The 21,014-nt window shown below is 41.0% G+C and overlaps 2 protein-coding genes across 2 annotated transcripts in view; one reads left to right on the forward strand and one right to left on the reverse strand.

Moving 5' to 3' along the window:
- Positions 1-5,129, forward strand: part of kif26ba (kinesin family member 26Ba) — an 82,676-nt gene extending 77,547 nt beyond the window's left edge. The window contains exons 27-28 of the mRNA XM_084541011.1: positions 491-641; positions 1,105-5,129. Coding sequence (XP_084397137.1) covers positions 491-641; positions 1,105-1,253 — 300 coding nt within the window. The 3' untranslated portion in view covers positions 1,254-5,129. The remainder of the gene's footprint in view (positions 1-490; positions 642-1,104) is intronic.
- Positions 5,130-7,327: 2,198 nt separating this feature from the next.
- The window catches only part of smyd3 (SET and MYND domain containing 3), a 68,504-nt gene continuing 54,817 nt past the window's right edge, over positions 7,328-21,014 (reverse strand). Inside the window, exons 8-12 of the mRNA XM_084541558.1 lie at positions 20,454-20,564; positions 16,297-16,384; positions 15,632-15,806; positions 8,425-8,533; positions 7,328-8,211 (exon numbers count right to left, since the gene is read on the reverse strand). Of these exons, the coding sequence (XP_084397684.1) occupies positions 8,095-8,211; positions 8,425-8,533; positions 15,632-15,806; positions 16,297-16,384; positions 20,454-20,564 (600 nt within the window). The 3' untranslated portion in view covers positions 7,328-8,094. The remainder of the gene's footprint in view (positions 8,212-8,424; positions 8,534-15,631; positions 15,807-16,296; positions 16,385-20,453; positions 20,565-21,014) is intronic.

A 21,014-nucleotide genomic window follows, 5' to 3' on the forward strand; every position in this document is an offset into this window, starting at 1 on the left:
CATTAGCACTATTCTGTACAGTGAGTATTTTTAATAAATCTACATTATATTATCCTCTGTATTACTTGTGAACTAGTATGTTTTTTAAATGATTATAAATTCCTAAGACTTGGCAGAATATATAATGAAACTCGCTGAATTGTTGCAGTTTTTCGTGGGGTTTCCACCTTTATGTATTCAGCGGAGGGAGCAGTGTGAGCTTTGTGAAAGAGAGAGATAGAGAGAGAAAGGCATAAAATATAGATTTTCTCTGCAGCGGCCTCAAGAAAGCCACTTAACCCCCAACTGCTCCAGCAAAGCCGCTCAGTGTCCGAAAGTACTCCAGTGCGGTCGCAGCGTGAGCCGACGGGGTGTGAATGTATGTAACTGTGTGAATGTTAAGCACGCCACCGCTGAAAGGCAGCCACATGCGTTTCACAACACGCTCCTCTGGAGAAACAAAGGTGAATAAAATCCATATCTGTCTGTCGGCCTACTCTCTTTGTGTCAGGAGGTGGTCTACGTCAGTGCCAAGCTTCGTCTGTTGGAGCACCGCCAGCAGCGAATCAGTGAAGTGAGAGCCAAGTACCAGTGTCTGAAGAAAGAACTGGAACAAACCAAACAGTACTTGATGCTGGAGCCACACAAATGGACCACTGAGTGTAAGTGTAGCACTCTGGCACATCAGGGATTCTGATGTGTGTGTGAGATACTAGTAGAGCACTCTACTTACTGTATTATGTCTTCCTGTATGAGAGTAGTGTCCATCAGCCACGGTTACAACAAGACTGACGTTAATCTATTTTTCTTTTTGTTAGCAAATCCAGTGCAAAGAACTGAATGCAAGAAACATTGCATTAGTCCGTCTCAATTCTTTCAAGCTTCCCTACCCCCTTACAGGCCCATTGGTTCCTTAAATGTCACTGCAGCTTTAGCAAATATTTCAAATAGAACAAAAAAATTCAAATAGCAATAACATTTTGTTGGGAACTACTTCATACTCCATCAGGTTTTGGCTTCAAAGGCATCATTTTGAGCAATTCCTTGTTGTCTAATAAATGCAGAGTGTACATACAGCAGTGTTTTAGCATGACCTCTTTTCTCTACATGTCCCTCTATATCCAGTTGAGCTACAGCAGCCCTATGAAGCCGACTCACTGGAGTATCTGGAAGCTCTGGAAACGGTGACGGACAAATTGGAAACCAGAGTCAACTTCTGCAAAGCCCACCTCATGATGATCACCTGCTTTGACGTGTCCACAAAACATCGGTAGACACATGGAGGGATGGAAGACTTGGAGGAAGGAGAGGTAGAAGACACACAGCAGGACTCAAAAAGATGTCGATATAAAGACCTTTGCCCCGATTAATCAAACAAGTTAAATATCTCTTTAACAAACAAATGTCGTTGGATGGCTGGATAGCCGCAAGGAAGGACACAGCGACAGACTGACCACTCGATCCTGCATGCCATCCTAATGTCTCCTCCTAATGTAAGTAGGCAGAAAGACGGACGGATGGATATGTGGAATGGAGATGCACAGAGATACCAAACAGACCAAAAGGCTATTGTGTTGGGCCTTGGAAACAACCTCAGAATCAGACATGAAATGGCATCATACGGACTGGCTACTTTGAATAACGGCCACCGGGACAGATGGTTGTGAGTCTGAAAACATCAAACAAAGTGAGCACATTTTTCCGGAGTACAAGATAACTGGACTGCAGAGACGCCTCTCAGTTGAACGTTCAAGAATGTATTTAAAAAAAGCAAAAGAGGGAGGGGTCTGAAAAAAAAACAGTGAAGGGTAAAGAAGAGGTGCAAGAGAAGACAATTTCTCGTCTGCCATCATTTTGGAAGAGCACTTTTTAGAGTACTACACAACGGCCTGGTATTGTTGTGCCGTACATAAAAGAGACTTACCAAGAGAAAGACTGGAGGACGAAGAAAATGATTTAGTGCCTTGTGAACATTTCAACAATATTGAGACCAATTCTCTCTCTCTCTTTGAATTTGTGTACATGCAGTAAGTATGGTGCTAGCATAGAACAAAAAAAAAATATTCATGAAAGATCCTTGGTCCTCAAAACGATTTTCACTTATATTCATTAAATGTGATGTTTCACTGTGGGTCAGTGTTTCACTATATAATGAACTAATAATGTGTGTTTCAATGTATTGTCTTTGGTACATTGATGGAACTAAATTAAAAATGAAAACTTAAAAAATAAAAACTTAAAGAAGGCCTACAGAAAAGCAACACCAAGTCAACAAAACTGTAACAAGGACCAAATTTGAAGACACACACGATTTTTGTTACGTGTGGTTAGATACAGAGAAAGGGAAAAAAAAAAAAAACTGAAGCTAGTTTCTTGTGGTGTTGTTTTTACCTTGACTTTACTCACAAACAGAGCACATCTGAATTTTGACCCTCTGGGGCGTCCGTGCCGTATATTTCCCTTGATACGGACGTGATGGCTTTTTCATGTTCACAAAGCAATGAGATGTCTGAGTCACACAGGGGTGGAAGTGAAAACGTTCCTCTCTGATCCAGTGTTAAGTACATCCATCGACTGACTGACAGGCGGACTGTCTGTTATTTGTATCCGTGTTGTTCTGCTCTATTCTAAAGAGAATGATTTGTCAATGTGTGTGTTTTATAATAAGGTATCCTTTTTTTATTTGAGTGCAATGGGACCATGTAGAATCTATGTATGATAAAGGAAATATAAAGAGATATTTAAAAAAAAATAATAATAATCTGCTACACAGTGTTTACGCCTGTGTTATTGGAACAAAGTAGTGAAATTAGGCTGAAATCTGTTTAAATGGTTCCAGTATTGTGTGCCAACATTGTCAAGGAACAATTAAAAATAAATATATATAAAGTATGGAAGAAAAAGAAAGAAATAAAGAAAGTTGATGACCATATTAAAAAGGCATAGATCTCTGCCTGGTTCCATTTTTTTGGATGGATAGCAACTTAAGATTTGTTAATATTATTATCTATGGTGCTTGAGATGTTTATGATCTAAATGTTTGTACAATTATAAATATATGAACGAGCCTGTTTCCCTCTGAAGTACAGAACACCACCCTTCACATGCTTCTCGTACATCGCTGTCATGCTGTCTGTCGTTCTGAATATCGCCACACTCTCCTCTGAGTGGCTTTGTCTCCGAGGTAAAATGAGGAACAGACGATGAGTTTAGAAGAGTGGAAAAGCTGTAATGATACCACGATTTGTCAAAAGCGCTGAAAGGCTGAATTTATCTCTCCGCTAAGGCAACAAAATTTGCTTTGTTTCCCTGACAGAAAGAGAAACTCCGAGAGGTTTTTATCTCTGCACTGATGTGTAAAGAGGTAACAGTTATTAATTTAACGGGCTATAGGGACGGCCGTGAGGTGATCAAGCGGAAAATTACCCCAGAAACAAATTTGACAAACTGCTCCCATGAAGTGTTTTCGCCAGAGCCAGGCAAAGTGACATCTCTGACCAGTTTCCTGTTCTTATCTCCCAGTTCACAGTGTAAGTCATGAATGAGAGTTTATTTATTTGAGCTCAAGAGAGCAAAGTCGCTGATTAACGTCCTTATTTATTTGACATCTTGTGATCTTAAAGAATTACTATGCATTTCAGAAAAATAACTGTACATACTTTGCTGAGCCCATGTTATATATAAATATATATACTGTGCACATATCATATATGCGCTCGTTTTTATTTCAATTATCTTTTTGTAGTTTTAATTTGCTCCTCTTGTTGTTCCTCCTGGGGATTTTAATGGGTTTGGGTTTCTGAAAACATTCACATCCTGCGTAGTTATGTGGAAACAGCAGTATCATTTGATCAGATCCAGACAAGAACATTAAAATGGTGGTTAATGTTTTACAGGTGAAGAAGGAAACCATTTAGTGTGTTGTTTTAGGTGATATGCCTGCATGTACTGCAGCGCTAACTACAGCCTAGCGTAATTAGAGTGTTTTGGGGAGCCTGACCTTTGGACGAGCCGATGGCGTGTACTTGTTTCCTGAGTTAAGATGCTATGTGGGAGGATTATTCCATGATATGTCACTGCCAAATCTACTGTGGTAGCGCTTTATAATTCTAGCAATAACTGAAAATCACATGAGGTTTTGGCGTCCCGTGTTATTTATAGCTTACAGAACGGTTTATGTAAACTATGTACTTTAAATCAGATTAGTCATCTGTGATGTCAGACTCAAGGGCAAACAGAAAACACACCTTTGGTCTAAGCAACAACGCGTCATATTGGCTGTTACATGTTTTGCAGGAGCGTTCAAGAATTATACTGTGTTATCTGGAAATCTGACATATAGCATCTATCAGTCCTTAAGGAGTACTGTGTGTTCAGCTGTGGGTCAGACTGCATTTACCAAAAACAGATGCTATCATTAGTATGAGGAGACAACTTCAGCTCTCCTCACTTTTAAGACAGCGGGTCAGTTGTTCAAAAATCTGCAGGTTACTGATTAAAGCCAGCTTTCTGTGTCGCTCTGTTCAGAAAATGATAAATACCCTTGGTAATTCTCATGCGAAACAACAACAACAACACATCATCATCATCAGTGTGTGTGTCATGTCTGTGATTCAAACTCCCTCGCCCTTGTCCTTGGCCCACATTCCTCTGCAGACTTTTGTTAAATGTGGCCTGACGCATTTGGTTGATGATGAATACGATGGAGGGATGTAAATAAAGGAATGTATTGAAAGAGATCGGACTCTTCATTCTTTGCACACAGAACACACAAGAATGTGCCAGATGTCGGTAATGTTTCAGTCGTGATGAAATATCTAGAGGTTGCATCATGACTCAGAAATATCAGATATTTAAAAGATGGAAGGAAGCTCATGAATTCCCACTTTCTGATTTTAAAGTCAGACACTCTACACTATAAGTGTGTGTAAAGTCTCTGTCTCTGTAACATATCGCCTGGTTGAACCTGCTTTAATCATCGATGCACAGTCAGGAACAAGAAGGAGGGGAAGGAAGCACGAAATAACAAGAGTAAGAGGAGAAAGCATGAATAAGAAAAAGAGGAGAATGAAGGAGACAAGAAGTAAAGAAAATACATTTTATAAAAGTGGGAGACAGATAGAGTGTAGCAGCAAAATAAGACTGGTGATGCTAGATCATGAATTGAAGTGGAAAATATAGTGGAAAAACATCTTCTAAATAAATTCTGAAAAACAATGTTGAGTCCTCTCTGATTTTGTTAAACCATTTGCTTCAAGCAGGTGAAGACTTTCAGTTTCTGCCCAAAATAAAAAGGCTGGGCATTTTTAAAATCAATTCAACCAGGAACAAACAAAAGCAAACAGTGAAGAAATCCAGTTTTTAGACAGCCAACGTGTGACTATTTTACTCAAGGAACACGTTTGGTCGTTCCAAATGAGATAATTATAATAAAGTAAAACATTTGAAACACATGTAACAACAAGACAAACAGTTGGGAGTCATGCCAGCAACTCTGAGGCTAATTGGAAAGTTTCGCAACACCAATAAAGCTGAGTTATAGTTTGCTAGTTGAAATTAATCCTGGGGTGGATTTGAATAGCCCTAAGTTTTATGACCACCCATCCAAAGGCAATAGAAAAAGTTTTAAGACTATTTCATGACAATAGATCCAGCCTCGTGTGAAGGAGTGAAGAAATGAGCAACTTTCAGTTCAACATAACAGCGCATAATAAAGCTGACGTGTTCAGGTACTTTGCTAGAGACAAAGCCTCTTCAGCTCAAGTGTCCTTTGAGAGAGGAGATTTAATGGAAAAAGAAACTTGTGTTAATCAAGCTGGGGATCTTCATACTCACCCCTCCAACATCACATGTTTCCTGTTCTTAATTTGACAATAAAGGCAAAATCAAAATGAGTTATTAAGCCGACTGGTGCATTAATAAATCCTAATTCAATTGGAATCAATAGAAGATACCGTATTTTTAATTCTAATCTTCGGATGATATCGATTTGGATCACAGATTGGATTATATAAGTATGGAGAGCAGCGCTAGATAGATAACGAAGGAGAAGGAGAGGAAGCAGGGAGAGAGCAAGGTGAGATAAAGGTGAGGTCTTGCAGGGGGAGAGACACAGACGGGGGGGAGTGTCTCCGAAATGAGAGTGAAAATTGAAAAGGGTGAGAGAAAATGGCGGACGGGTTAGTGAATGAAGGTGGTTAAAGCCTTTTTTTCTTTTCTTGATTGGCTCAGGCCGCCTGCAGAGACACCCAGTGAAAGAGAGATGAGAGACCAACGGATGGCGAATTTCATTTGAAAGCCTCCGGGGAGCGAGAGAGGTAGGAAGAGAGACAGTGAGTGACAGAGCAGGAGAGAGACAGAGGGTTATGGTTAAGCAATAGTAAATCTAATTTGATGGGCGATATAAGGTGAGAGGGAGAGGGGGCGAGAGACGGACAGGGACGGAGCCAATGAAGTGAGTAATGGGGGCAGGAGCAGTCAGCAGGACGGACTCTTCCACGGCCCATTCAGCCCACTAGTGTCGTTATCACAGGACTCCATTCAGTCTGTTTGATACAATAAACTCACACCTTTTATCTTCATTTCATACATACAGGGGAAAACAATAAAAAAAACCTTTTGCCATGAATGTTGTGATTATAGCTAATAATTCAGTGTTGGATTAAAATATTTAGTTTTAATCTGTGTAACACTGAAGATAGAGCAGATCACAGCAAGACTGTGACAGTGAAAAACTCTCACACACACACACACACACACAGAGGTCACACACAGGTTTATGTTTTTTCTCTCACAGGAAATACTGTCATCAGTTTGCAAGCAGCAGAATTTTGGGATTAGCATGCGACATGTGTGTTTGTGTGTGTTTGTGTGTGTGTGTGAGAAGCCCTTAACACACACACACTCTGCGCTCACACACCGACAGAGCAACACACAAAACAAAACAGGGATTAACATGGGAAGTGTGTGTGATGGATACGAACAGAGGATGATGGATGTTATGAAAACCCGACTTGACTAAACCAACACACACGCACGCACACCATCTCAAGCGCACACGGTCACACACACAGTAAGTCGTGGCCCTGAAATCACTCATCACGATGGAATCTACAGATTACACAGGAGACAGGGGCCTACAGGGGCCAAACTCTCTCTCTCTGTCTCTTGGCCTTTCACACTCAGACAAAATAAGGGAACTTTGTAGGATTCATTTTATGTCCATAAACTTCACTGAAACAAGCTACTGGGCAAAAGCGGCAAAGCAAAACTGCAGAAAAATCACAGCCTGAACGTCAATGTGTCAAAACAACCTGTCGACAACGGTTACTTCTGCTCTTAGATATTGTGTGTTTTCTTTGTATGTTTGGGGGGAAGGCGGCGGAAAGCAGCGTCTGGGATATTCTCAGTGAGATATTTCAGGTTTTATTTGTCATTTGGTGAGGCAGGAATGCTTTCAAAATTTCTTTAACAGTTGAAGGAAGATTATAGTTCTTAGGGTCATTCCTTGCTCCAACTTCAGGGAAGCTACGTTCCCAGCACAAGAGGAGCCTTGGGGTTTTTTTTGTACGTAGATGGGTCGAACACATGAATGCAGCACGAGAAACTGCCCTTACAAAAAAGTAAAAAAAAAAGTGTATACAGCTCTTAATGTAATGATGTCCAAGCTTCATCGAGCCTTTATCTAACATTGCTGCATGTTGGTGCATGCTACACAAAGTGACCTTGCTATTCCAGTTGCAACATGGCTATTATATTCATCATTCCTGTTGCTGGCGCAAAAGCAAACTGAAAAATAGCCCTTCAGTGTATGTAGTTCTGTCCAGTAGATACTTAACAAAGAGTCTCCAGCTCTTCAAAAGTGGCAACTGATAACCATGAAGAGGATTGTTGTTGGTCATGCTGCTTCAGTCATTTTCCAACCTGTTCAAATGAGGCTGACCAAATTTGAGTAAAATCAACTTTTTAAAAAGGCAACAATTTCATCAAACAAATTAAAAGGTAGATCGACGGACATAAATATAGATTTCTACACTTTTTCATTGTATTACAAATGTCAAGAATTTAAGATGTGAATCTGAGAGTGTGTACTGTAGCAGCTCTTTAATCTGTGTCTTAGTGTCTGCTGGATGACTGGTGGTCCATCTCACTACGACATTCCTCCATCTTCATCGTAAGGTCAGCTGTCAAGGGGTGACCATCGCCGTGAGTGAGCTTTAGGATTTTATAGGCCTGGAAGAGAAGCAAAGGCAAATCTTATTACGTAATCATTTTAATGTAAAACTAAATTATGCTTACAGAGTAACTTCAGCCAGCTTTACTAGTCAGCTAGTAAAATATAAGCAATATGAATGTTGGAGAAAACAAATCAAATGAGACTTGCAGTACAAATGTAAAATGCCTTTAGTGTAGCAATTTCTGTTTTTGGCATTTCATTCCTCACACCTGTTTGAATGTGTCCAAAGCCTCCTCGATGTGTTCCAGGAAATGCTGCAGCTTTCCAACTCTCATCAGCTGGACCCCGTGAACAGGATGAGGATCAGGGTAGTAGAGTCTTCAGTAAGATAAGAAAAAGAGAAGATGGAAAGAGAAACATAGTTGTTTTTTTTTGTCATTTCACCATTAACCTTTAAAGTTCTACCATTGCCGTCACTACTTTGACGCAGATTTCTGGTATCAACTCTGTTCTTACTGTAATTCTATTTCACTTTCATTGGCCTTTCTAAATCATGTTTTGCTGAAAATGTATTTATACTGCTTTATTTTATGTTTGCAGCAACTCTGGAAGTACACAGCTTGTTGGCTCAAATCAATAGTCTTGTGCCGCCACAAGAAACCTGAAGGGACAAACTCACACAGCCCCTTGCAGTATCCTTGCAAAAAGAAAGAACAGGTTCACACTTCAGGGTCAAGTTTGCTTTACGCTTCCTGACTCTAAATCATCCCAGTCTCCTACCTTGGTGTAGGCGTACCGAAGGAAGCAAAGAAGTGCGATAATAGGAAGTCACTCTCCAGTTTTTTTAATAACAGGGAACAGCTGCAGGCACCGACTCTGAGCTCAGCACATTAATAATTATTAAAATGAAATTGTATTGACGGTTGGGGCACTATAACATGCACACTGTACTTGTGTGCAGTATTAACTAGTTCAACCATAAAAACAAATGATGTATTGTGTGATGAATTTACAACAATTTACACAAATTCATCAGTTCGCTCTCGGACACTGAAGCCTGAGGCGATGCACTGACATGACAGCATCGACTCAAGACGGCCAGACTGACGATTAATGGACGAGACTAATAAAATCTGATTTGCCAGTCAGTATCTGAATGTTGCATGTGTAAGCAGGCGTGAAGAGAATATTCAAGTGTGTGCATTATGCATGTCTCCATGTTTGTTTGCTTGTTTGTATATACTTTACCTGCTTGAATGTGTTTCTGCATGTTTGTGTGTCAGAGTCGACACTTTTCTACAGTACAATATTTGGAGTCCTAGTTGTTTATTTTGGAATTCATTTCTATTCTAGTCTCACTGCTTTAATAAAAATCAGAATGTGTAACGTGACATACATGTGCAGACATACACACTAACCATCACTGAAGGATAAACAGAGAAGCTCAACTAACACCGTCCCTTAATGACATATTCCCATGTGGTAAATGCACAAAAAGAACAGACACTGAGAAACACAGTCACAGCTGTATACATAGGTATACTGGTATGTACTGTATCAAGCTAAGCACACACACGGCATACTGTCATTTTTCAGTATTCCTTTCCCTATCAGTGGATATTTGAGACACAGAAACAGATATTGCTTGTGCATCTATATCCAACAAAGGTTCAAAAAAGGCAATTGGACTTGTAGAGTTTTTTGAGAAGACGTTTCACCACTCATCCGAGTAGCTTCTTCAGTTCTAGGGGACTGGTGGGAAGTCTGAGGTTTAAATAGGAACTCCTCCTGAAAAATCTTGCTTGTTAACAAGCAAACCTCAGACTTCCCACCAGTCCCCTAGAACTGAAGAAGCTACTCGGATGAGTGGTGAAACGTCTTCTCAAAAAACTCTACAAGTCCAGTTGCCTTTTTTTGAACCTTTGTTGGATATACCATGACCTGGATGACTGAGAACCTTCACAGACCTTGTGCATCTGTGGTGACATTAAAGCCCAAATTATGCTTCCGCGTTGACACAGCGCGTCCGTGCGTACGGACCTATTACGGACCTATTGCGTCCTTGCGGACCCCCGTGCGTCCTACGCAAGGGCCAGACGTGCACCTCCCAAAAATCCTCGACGCGCGTCGAGGCGACGCAACAGCAACGCAGCAGCAACGCAGCGGCATTGGCTGTGATTGGTCCGCTAACTACATCCGCTGGAGACCGCTTTTCCGGTTTCCACTCATAAACATCATTGTCTCCTTTGTCGTGCCCTAATTTGCAAAAGAAGTATTTCTTCCTCTGCTTGAATAATTTGGAGCTCCAACGCCAGTCTCTCTGTCTCGGTGTCCATCGTTCACTGTGACTACGGCAAAAGCCGGAAGGTAAATAACGAGGCGAGATAGTCACAAGAGTCTCGGTCGGTCGGTCACAAAAAATCATAGCGCCCTCTACCGGTGTGGCATGCATTTCGACACGTAAACCCCACGCAGAACCATCACGGTCTCACGACTGCGTCCGAGCAACTGCGTGACCATTGCGTGACCATTGCGTGATCACTACGCGGAAGCATAATCTAACCTTGAGAAACTCTCTCACAGGTCAGAACCTACATTTGCATCTCTGGTGTACTGAAATCCAAAACTCCCTAAAATAATCTACAGATTAACACCAGCTGTTAAATTAAACTAGTTAAATGTTTTATTTATTTATTTTTTTTTACAAATAAAAGAGCAAAGTAAGCACTATTTCTGCATTATTTCCAGACACATTGTTTACTCATAAACTGTTCTTGATCTTCTAAAAAGCAAATAATGAAGAATTTAAACCATTACTTGAATTATGGAGCTAATGTATTTGATGGCATTGAAATAGATCTGCAACATTGTTTACTGGCTTTTTACATAAAGCCCACATACTGTAAATAGATACATGCACATGCTTCAAAGTGAAAGTTCATACACACACACACACACACACGCACACACACACACCCACACACACACACACACACAGAGAACTGGGATATGCCTATAAAGATAAATACGCCCCAGAGACTTTTAGGAAACAGCTTTGTTGTTGGCAAACACTGGAGTTCTCAAAACACTCATTTACCCGACTCTGCTTTTCCTTTATTCTCTCTTCTTTTCCATCTCTCCCCGCTAATCTCTCATTCCCTTTCTGACTCCACATCTCACATACTCTGCTCCTACCCGTTTACCCCGCTTCTTACAGGGATTACAGCTGCTGAGGTCGTTCGGCTGGTTCCCCCCCTCCATTCCTCCACTCTACTTCTGCCCTTTAATCTTCCCTCTATTTCCTGTTGTCTTCCTGTTTTCTCTCTCACGGAACCGTGGTACGATGGCACTAAAATGTGCAAAGCACCAACCCTTCGTCATTTTAATTTATTCTTTCCAGTGCAGTCTGACATTCACACACAAATAAAAAGAGCTGTAAGTAAACACAGGCATATGGATACACACATGCACACCAGATTTAATATACGAGCAAACAAAGATAAGGTCAGTATGAATTGATTTCACCTCATATGACCTGCTGCATTTGCCAGATTTCACCCCAGTAAACGAAAGAGGGTTCAATCTGCAATTCAATGAGGCAATGTAAACAGAACGCACACTGGATATTAGCAGCCATTACTCTTAACCATTTAATTATGGAACAAAAGCAGCAACTTCCTTTGTGTTAAATAAAAAAAATCCACTCTTCGCTTTAAAAGTAAAAATCATTTTTGTGAATCAATTGAAATTCAAGTCAATTATCATGTAGGGGCCACAGCCAGAGTGATTTCAAACTCATACAGCTTCTCTGATAACGTTCCAGCAGAAATTTCACTCAGTGCTAATAAACCATTCGTTCACACCTTCAAGCCTAACTGAGCTATTAATTGACAACTCTACCAATTACAGAGGTGGTCCCCAATCCTGTGGCTAAAATTGAATTATTAAATAGAAAGTTCAAAGACTAAACCAACAACATTAGTCCTCCATGAATAATAACAAGTTACAATATTGATTTAATTACCACGCCAGTGATTCTGGCTGCCATCACTTCCAAACACACACATCGAGACCTAACTCCAATTATATTTCCTCTTTGCATATAGAGGCACAAAGCAATTAGACTCATTCCATTCACTTGCTGTCTCCTGATTTATCCCTTAATTTTTTCCCTTGAGAGTAAATTGAAAAGAAATACGGCCGTGTCGCACGCAGCTAGTTAGAAAGCCGTAGCTCTCGGCTATGAGCAAGACAAGAGGCATAAAGGAGAATTTAATAGTTGGGGAAAAAAGTATAATTTCCAGGCAAATGCAGTGGAACTAATGAGGCACTTGTTTGGAACAAAAGCTCCACGACGTGTTGTTTGTGAGAGGAAAACATGGATTATCTGACTAAGTAAAAACAGAGGAAACATTAGCTGTAAGTACTCAGCTTAATTGTAATTTGTTTTCTGTCCAGTGCAGCCGTAAGTTTACTTCTACATTTTCACAGTTTAGCAAACTTAGAATAACATTGCATCTGTAAGTAAGATAAAGAACATTTTAAATCCTAGTTTAACTATTAGTCAACCCGTCTGTCCAGACAAAATCACCATTACCTGCTGCAGAAATGCAGATCAAAGTCTCGTGAGCCACAAGGCAACAAGACCAAAGTAGTTGATTACACTGCCTCCCAACTTTTTTGGGGCTTGCTTAAAGGTAAGCAATGCCTACTCAAGATCCCTCTATCCAGACCATGTGTCTATGGACAGTGAGCATTTCAAGCAAAGAGAGATGCTCCCTTCTCTTACCAGTCATTCAGTGGTTATAACTGCAAAATACTTTCTTTTCTTCAATTTGTCTTCAACACACATCAGTCATTGGCCTTCAATACTTTTGTCTTCACCAGAGAATGGAAGAGCAGGGGTACAATAGTGCTGGTTTCAAAAGAGTTTGCATTTCGTATGCTGCCACTCACATTGTGGGTGCACTTCGCTGGTCTGCCGAGGACATCGTCAATGCAGAAGTCTTACGCAACAGATGTTTCTCTGTAATACTGCTGAATGTTAAAGTACAACAGTACATCTACAGGGATAAGTCCTTGTTCATTGATTCTGTGGAACTAACCACAACCTGTAGAGGAAAGCAGCTGAAAGTTTACTGTTACTCCCTATCAGTCCTGCAGATCTCAGTATGATGTCACAAAAAAGAAACACCAAGTAACACCGGATACACATATCGATCCACATGCAGCTGCATGAATGCATGAATGTGTTTGTGTGCGCGTGAAATATGTTCATATGCATGGAGACTTTCAATAAGCCTGGCTTGTACAGCCTGCAGCAGGTGTGCCTTATTTGCAGGGAAAGCCCTCTCGATACATCACAAACTGAAGAGAGAAACCGAAAAGACCTGCAGAGAGAGCGAGAAAGAAGAAAGGAATACAGAATGAGGGGAAGGGCGGGAGAAAGAGAGGGAGAGCGATAACTCCTGCAGCTATCTTTCTTCCCTGCCATCTGAAGAGCCCAGAGGAAGATAGGAGATGAATATGGAGGATCCTCCTCCCACTCTCTTTCTCTCACTTTTTTCTCCTGAATCCTTCTTCTACATCTATATGATTATTTTTCATCCACTGTTGTCTCCGCTCTTTTCCAACTAAAACTCCCATTTTCCCATTTCATCTCTAATTTTTGCTATTTTATTCCCCTACTACAAATCACTTTGTCCCTGTTTTCATGTGATTCTGTCAATTCGTCCCCCCTCTCTTCTCTGTCCTCACCGTTCTGCCCCTCTCTTCTTTTTCATTCATCTCTTGCTTTCATCCCCTCTCTCACTTCCTCCCCTAACCCTTCTGTTTTTCCCCTAAAACCCCCATTCCTCACTTTGGTTTTGTCTTTGCTTCCTTGAGACACATTTTTCACAGTTTCTTTGATATAATGATCTCTCCATCCCCTTTCGTTTCTTCGCCCTCTCTCCCTCTCTCTCGCTCCCTCATTCTCTCTCGCTCACTCTTTCTTTCTGCTGCTCTGTGTCTGATTATTTATTTATGGGCTGTTGCTGTTTCTCTCTGGTGGATATGTTGTTGCTGGTGTGTGTGAGAGCACGGCTTTGCCACGAGAGCTCTGCCCTTCACACCAGATCAATTAGTCTCTCTCTCTCTCACACACACACACACACACACACACACACACGTATAATGTTGAGTTGGAGCAAACTGCACTGCAGAGAAGAAGAGACAGAGGTGTGTGAGGGTTGGTCGTCCCAAACTACAAATTGCTGACGTAGTGTACAGTAATCTGAGAAACAGATTTTCTCCTTTCCATTTATACAGTTTTGATTACTTTTTTCTCATCTTCACTCTTTTGTTCCTTTCTTGCTACCTTATAATATTGTGAGTGTTATTAAGCCGCTCAGATCACACTGATCTCTAGATCTGAAGGCACTCAGCTAAGCGAGCTAAAGAATAAATTACTATGAAATTAATCATATTTTGTAAAGTTAGAATAAAATGTTCTGAAATATAAATCAGTCTCATAAACAAACAAAAAACTGCTTGTCTGCAAAATTCAGCTTAAAAAGATAACGTTCATAATATAAAATCAAACTTCATGCTCAAACTTCATTACTTGATGAACACAATGTGATGATCGCCTGAAACCAGCAACCTCACAGCAGAAGAACAAGCTGACATACTTGTCATCATCATGGTGATGTTTTTGAGACGTCGTCTTACACGCGCCATGGAGTTGAATTTATTTACAACAAAATATCTCTGATTGGTTGCAGGACTATCCAATTGCGTACAGAGGTATATTTTCTTCTCTGTATTGGTTGAAACACGCCCCATAATGAAATCCAAATGGTGTGTTATCAGACTCTGAGTCTGGGTAATAGATTGCCAGTGTTTTGAACATTAACCTGTAGTTCCTAAAGTCAGCTGAACAACAATCTTTTCTATGATACGCTGTCTTCCAACTGCCAACTGTCCCAACATGTTCTGATCAAAATCCTTGTATCCTTTATTAGGCCAAATATTAAAAATGCATAAGTGTTTCTGCACTCAATCAGTGCTTTCAGAGTTCATTCTCCAGTTCGAACTCAGAAGAAAAGCATCCATTGTATGTTATCCTCCCAGATTACTGTGACATACCAAGTATTTTTTCCTCAGTACATCCCACCCATGCTGGGTATGTCCTCAGTTTTGTCTAGTTATCTGTCTGAGACAGTCCCCTTTCTTTCACAGAATAGAAAATAGTCTGACATTGGTCTAAAGTAACTTCAAATGAAATCTGGAAGATGTGTGATGACTGTGAAGGCTTTGACAATGAGCAGTAAAAATAAATAAATAAAATTACTGTCACCCTTTTTCTCATTTTGCTGTTCATCCTAAAATCAATACCGCAAACAAAAGTTGTTGAATCCAAGCACACATGCAGATTTTCAATTATTCAATGTTTTGTTTTATCCTTTATCCAAACATACACACAGAGGGGCTCACCTGTACGCTGGAAGTGTCTTTACCCCGTATCTCAGAGCTTCCTCCCAGTGCTCCAGCTGAACAGAAGCGTCTAAAGCCATGTCTGTGACTCTGAGCTTGTAGAGGTTTTCGTCAGGAACCTCGCCACCAACAGTCAATAACAGATGACTGCAGCTCTCTAACAGGTTTTGCCAATCTGGAAGGTGACTTAAGGAAAAACCCAAGACTCCAAGGGAAATCTTAAGTATATATGAAAACACCTTAACGTGAATCTGTTGATTTCATTTTGTGCAAAGACAGAAGTATTGACTCTGCCTCCTTTCTGTTATATCATGATGAAAATGGCCCAGATCTATGAACACATTCAATCCACATTCAATTAGTGTCTTAATTAGTTAATTATGTCCCAAGTCTCAACTGCCCTCCAACATCTGAACGAACCTCTGAGAAGAAACGTTAATAATGATGGTATCTCCATTTGTACATTAACCTGTGATCTAAGAGTGCACAGTGATCTATGAGGAATTAGCATTGTTGCATATGAATGTATTCGTTGGCCAAATTTTGCTGGTACCTTATCAAAAGCTGAACTTCTAAAATCTTTTAGTCATATGGTTAAAACAGAGCAAGAAGAAAAGGTCATAAATAAATGTAACAGGTGTCTGGTCTGTAGTGGTGAAGGATACTGGACTCAGTCTTCAGTCCTTCCAGCCTCGGTAGAGCCTCCTTCAGCAGGCGCCATGTTGATTCTTCGCCTGACAGCATGAGTGCCTCCTGGGCAGAGAGGAGGTTTTATGGTTATGCACACCTCTATTCTGGCTTTGTTCATCCTTTCAAACTGTTGTTTTAAAACTTGTTTTGCCATCACTGTCATTATGACCCTCCTGGAAACTCATCACATTTGTTTACCCATGTGGGACAATTATGCACAGAAAGAATTCAGTTTCAGTTCCAGCTAGAGAGAAACATCTGTTCAAATTTTGCATCGAAATTAAGCATTAATACTTTCCTACTGAACAGATTATCTGAAATTTTACATGTCTTTACACAGTTAAATATGTTTATTTTTTTTTTTTAAATGAAGCTATAGTTTCACTACATTATTACTAACACACTTTCTTTATTCGTGTGCATCTCAACACAAGCACAACATACAGAACAAACAACGCACAGACGCCATCCCCCAGGTTTGATGTCAACAGTCACTTGTCGCCATGACAACTTTGGGTCACAACCCAGCAGCCTGCCATCATCAGCTAAAGATTAAAGAGAGAGTAGATGACATAGTTGTGTGTGTGCTGCATGCTGGAACAAAGGTTACTGGAATAATATGAATGCCATTGTCCCAGAGAATCAACTGAGTGCTCTCTCTTACCTTGTCGCAAACACACACGAAGGCATAAACGGTAATAATAAAGTGTCATATACGGCATATATAGGGAGCAAAGATGCAGAATAAAAGGAAAAGACAGAAAGACAGAAAGGGTGAGAGAGAAGAAGGAACAGACGGAGCGGGACAGACAGTGAGATACTGGAATACAGTGGGAGGAGACAGTGGATTAAGATGGATGGAAAAGAAAACTACAGCTGAAAGACAAGATAATTTTCTCATTTTTCAGTAGGTGGTCAGAGAGCGAGAGAGGTTATGAAGAGGTGGAGCATGACAGAGTGACAGAGGAAGAGGAGGACGGCAAGAGATAAGACAGAATATGAGAGAAGGAAGAATGAGGAGAAGAGGACGGGAAAGGGTACGCTGAGACACGTTATGCACCGATACACTGTCTGAGCCAACAACAGCACAGCGGACATAGATGTGTGTGTGTGTGTGTGTGTGTGTGTGTGTGTGTGTGTGTGTGTGTGTGTGTGTGTGTGTGTGAGTGAGTGAGTGAGTGAGTGAGAGAGAGCGAGAGAGAGCGAGAGAGAGTGAGAGCGAGAGATAGAGAGAGAGAGAGAGAGTGAGAGCGAGAGAGAGAGTGAGAGAGAGAGTGAGAGCGAGCGAGAGAGCGAGCGAGAGAGAGAGAGAGAGAGAGAGAGAGAGGATGCGTTCATGAACATCTTTAAAACATTTCCTTCCCATTACTGCCTTTAAACTAAACTCATAAGCAAGTGGTTACGACATGTGAAGTCATGTTCACAAAATACTTGACGTTCAAGACGTAACATCAGTCGTACGTTGTGAGAACACCGCCACTAGGAAAGTGTTAGTGACTAGAGGCCAACAAAGCAAACAGTTATACAAGCTAAGCACTAAGTAACCTGTAGAAAATGGCATAATGAATGGAATATGAAAAATGTAAAGTTACAAAACATTCATTCATTCATCTTCTGTAACCGCTTGTTCCTGTTAAGGGTCGCGGGGTCTGCTGAAGACTATCCCAGCTGTCATCGGGCGAGAGGCGGGGTACACCCTTGACAGGTCACCAGTCTATCGCAGGGCTAACACAGAGAGACGGACAACCATTCACACTCACATTCACACCTACGGCCAAGAATCACCAATTAACCTAATGAGCATGTCTTTGGACGGTGGGAGGAAGCCGGAGTACCCGGAGAGAACCCACGCAGACACAGGGAGAACATGGAAACTCCACACAGAAAGGACTCGAACCCGGGACCTTCTCGCTGTGAGGCATCAGTGCTAACCACCTCTCCACTGTGCCACCCAAGTTACGAAACAATTGAGTAAAATTACATTTAAATATATTAACTTATATATTAACTTCCATTTATCCCATCTATTTCCGAAAAAGTCACCAAATGTTACATCTCACGGAGCATCAGACACCTTTCATGGAAGCTTCCTTGGCTTTTCTGCCCTACCCCCAGTTGCTGTAGTTCACTCTGTTACGATTACATCCTCTTCAGCTCTGGCAAACCAGTCACTGCTGGTTGACGCAAAATACTCAGAATATCACTTCTGTTGTCCAAGTGTAAGAGTCTCCCCAAAGACACAAGATATAAAACTCTGTTACACTGTAAAATACAAAGAGATTTACCAGGTGCTAATACGCTTAGGCTGCTTTCATGCCTAGATCTTTTCTCAAAGTCGGGTCGTCAGGGTTGGTGTAAACATAGTGATCACGCTTGCACAATCATGCTGGATAGAGAGCTCGCTAGTGATTGTTTCCAGAGTGAATAGGTCACTGTATGTATGTCTTCTCCTTCTGAGGTGTATGACACCAGCAATGCACCTCCTCAGCATAAATACATAAACGCTGTGTAACCTAGATGCTCAATCAAACTAAACATGTTGAAATCCAAATTTACCTCAAAATCATAAGCAATCACAAAACTGTTTGAAAGTGCGTAGTGTTGAGGACACTGTCTCGATTGCCCAGTGAACACAAACCGAATCCAGATTGAATGCAACATTGTAACATATTATATAATTTAATCATTGAGTCAGAACACAATTTAGGCGTGAAAGCATACTTAGTCGGATTGGCTGTAAAGGATGGTCATACTTATGTAGCCTCAATAACAATACAAATTGTCTTAAGGCCATTTACAAAACCCAGCTTGAAACACGGTCTAAAAGCACAATAGCTTTCAGATAACTGTGTATGACAACCAGTAGAACATTTTGACAACTAAATGGAATTTTTGACCATTCTTCCAGAAGTGCATTTGTGAGGTCAGACACTGATGTGGCCTAGCTCACAGTCTTCACCTTGCTTTGTGCACTGGTGCGCAGTCACGTTGGAACAGGAAGGGGCCATCCCCAGCATGGAATTGTTCATTTCACTGGAACTAAAGGGCCAAGCCGAGCTCCTGAAAAACAACCCCACCCCATAACCCCCCCTCCACCAAACTTCACACTTGGCACAGTGCACTCAGACAAGTACCGTTCTCCTGGCAACTGCCAAACCCAGATTCGTCCACCAGATTGCCAGGTGGAGAAGCGTGGTTCATCATTCCAGAGAACACGTCTCCACTGCTCTAGAGTCCAGTGACGGCGTGCATCACCTCTGCATCCAACGCTTTGACTTGCACTTGGTGATGGCTTGGATGCAGCTGCTCGGCCATGGAAACCCATTCAATGAAGCTCTCTACGCACTGTTCTTGAGCTAATCTGAAGGCCACATGAAGTCTGGGGGTCTGTAGCGACTGACTCTGCAGAAAGCTGGCAACCTCTGCGCACTATGCACCTCAGCATCCACTGACCGCGCTCTGTCATTTCATGTGGCCTGCCACTTCGTGGCTGAGTTGCTGTCATTCCCAATCGCTTCTGCTTTGTTATAATACCACAGTTGACACTTGAATATTTAGCTAGGAAATTTAATGACTGGCCTTGTTGCACAGGTAGCATCCTATCACAGTACCACGCTGGAATTCACTGAGCTCCTGAGAGCAACCCATTCTTTTACAAATGTTTGTAGAAGCAGTCTGGATGCCTAGGTGTTTGATTTTATACACTGCGGCTATGGAAGTGATTGCGTAGATGTTTCTACGTCGCTACATGAAAGCGTATCACTGTATCAGTCCCTCTGTTTCATCTCTCTCAAGCACTCTCTCTGGACAGATATCTTTTTGCACATGCTGTGTTGGATTCAAGGGAGTGTGAAAATCAAGTATCAAAGCAGAGTTTCATGGCAATATTTTTACAATGAAAGCCACAAATTTATCCACTTGCAGCATTAAGAGATCAGATATGCGTTTCAATTTTACCAGAACATTCTAATATATCTTTAGTCTTGATGGGATTCTTTTAAACTGATGGAACCATTAAAATTCAGCTGATGCCTTACTCTGATATTGGACATATGTGGGTCATTATGTTAACACAGCTAGTAAATTAATAGTGTGAATGAGAGTACACAGGGTTAACCCTGAATATTCTAACCTTGTCTGGAGAGTCACATCGCTGGCAGTGGCAGGTAAAATGGTACTGGTCCTCCAGCTGTTTCCGCCGATCTTCAGTCAGTGACAACGTCTCAATGTAACTTATAGTTAGCTGGACGCAGAGAGAACAGTTTAAATTTGAGTTCAATTCATATTTTATTTACATTTTGTGTTATATGTACTTTGTTTGTGTTGTTGTGTTTGTGTGTCTAAGTCCAGATGGCATGTAGTCACAAGGGATGATAAAGTATTGAAAAGTGACATCTTGCTTGTGTTGCTGCTTTATTTCACTTGGCTACACAGTTTACTAATTCTCTAATAACAAGTTATTGGACATCCATCAAAATATATTTATTACAACAATAAAACTAACTCAGTCCAAAGGCAAATATGGTTCTTAGTTACATATATTATAGAAAAACGCCTAAGGAACTGGATCCTCCATCAATACCAACTGTGAATAAAGAACATTCAATAAATGTTGCTCATAAAGTACATGGGCATAAAAGCAAGTGCAACATCACAGTTGATGAAAACATATTCTACGTTATTAATGCAGCAA

Source organism: Chelon labrosus, assembly GCF_963514085.1.
Source record: "Chelon labrosus genome assembly, chromosome: 3".
Lineage (NCBI taxonomy): Eukaryota > Metazoa > Chordata > Actinopteri > Mugiliformes > Mugilidae > Chelon > Chelon labrosus.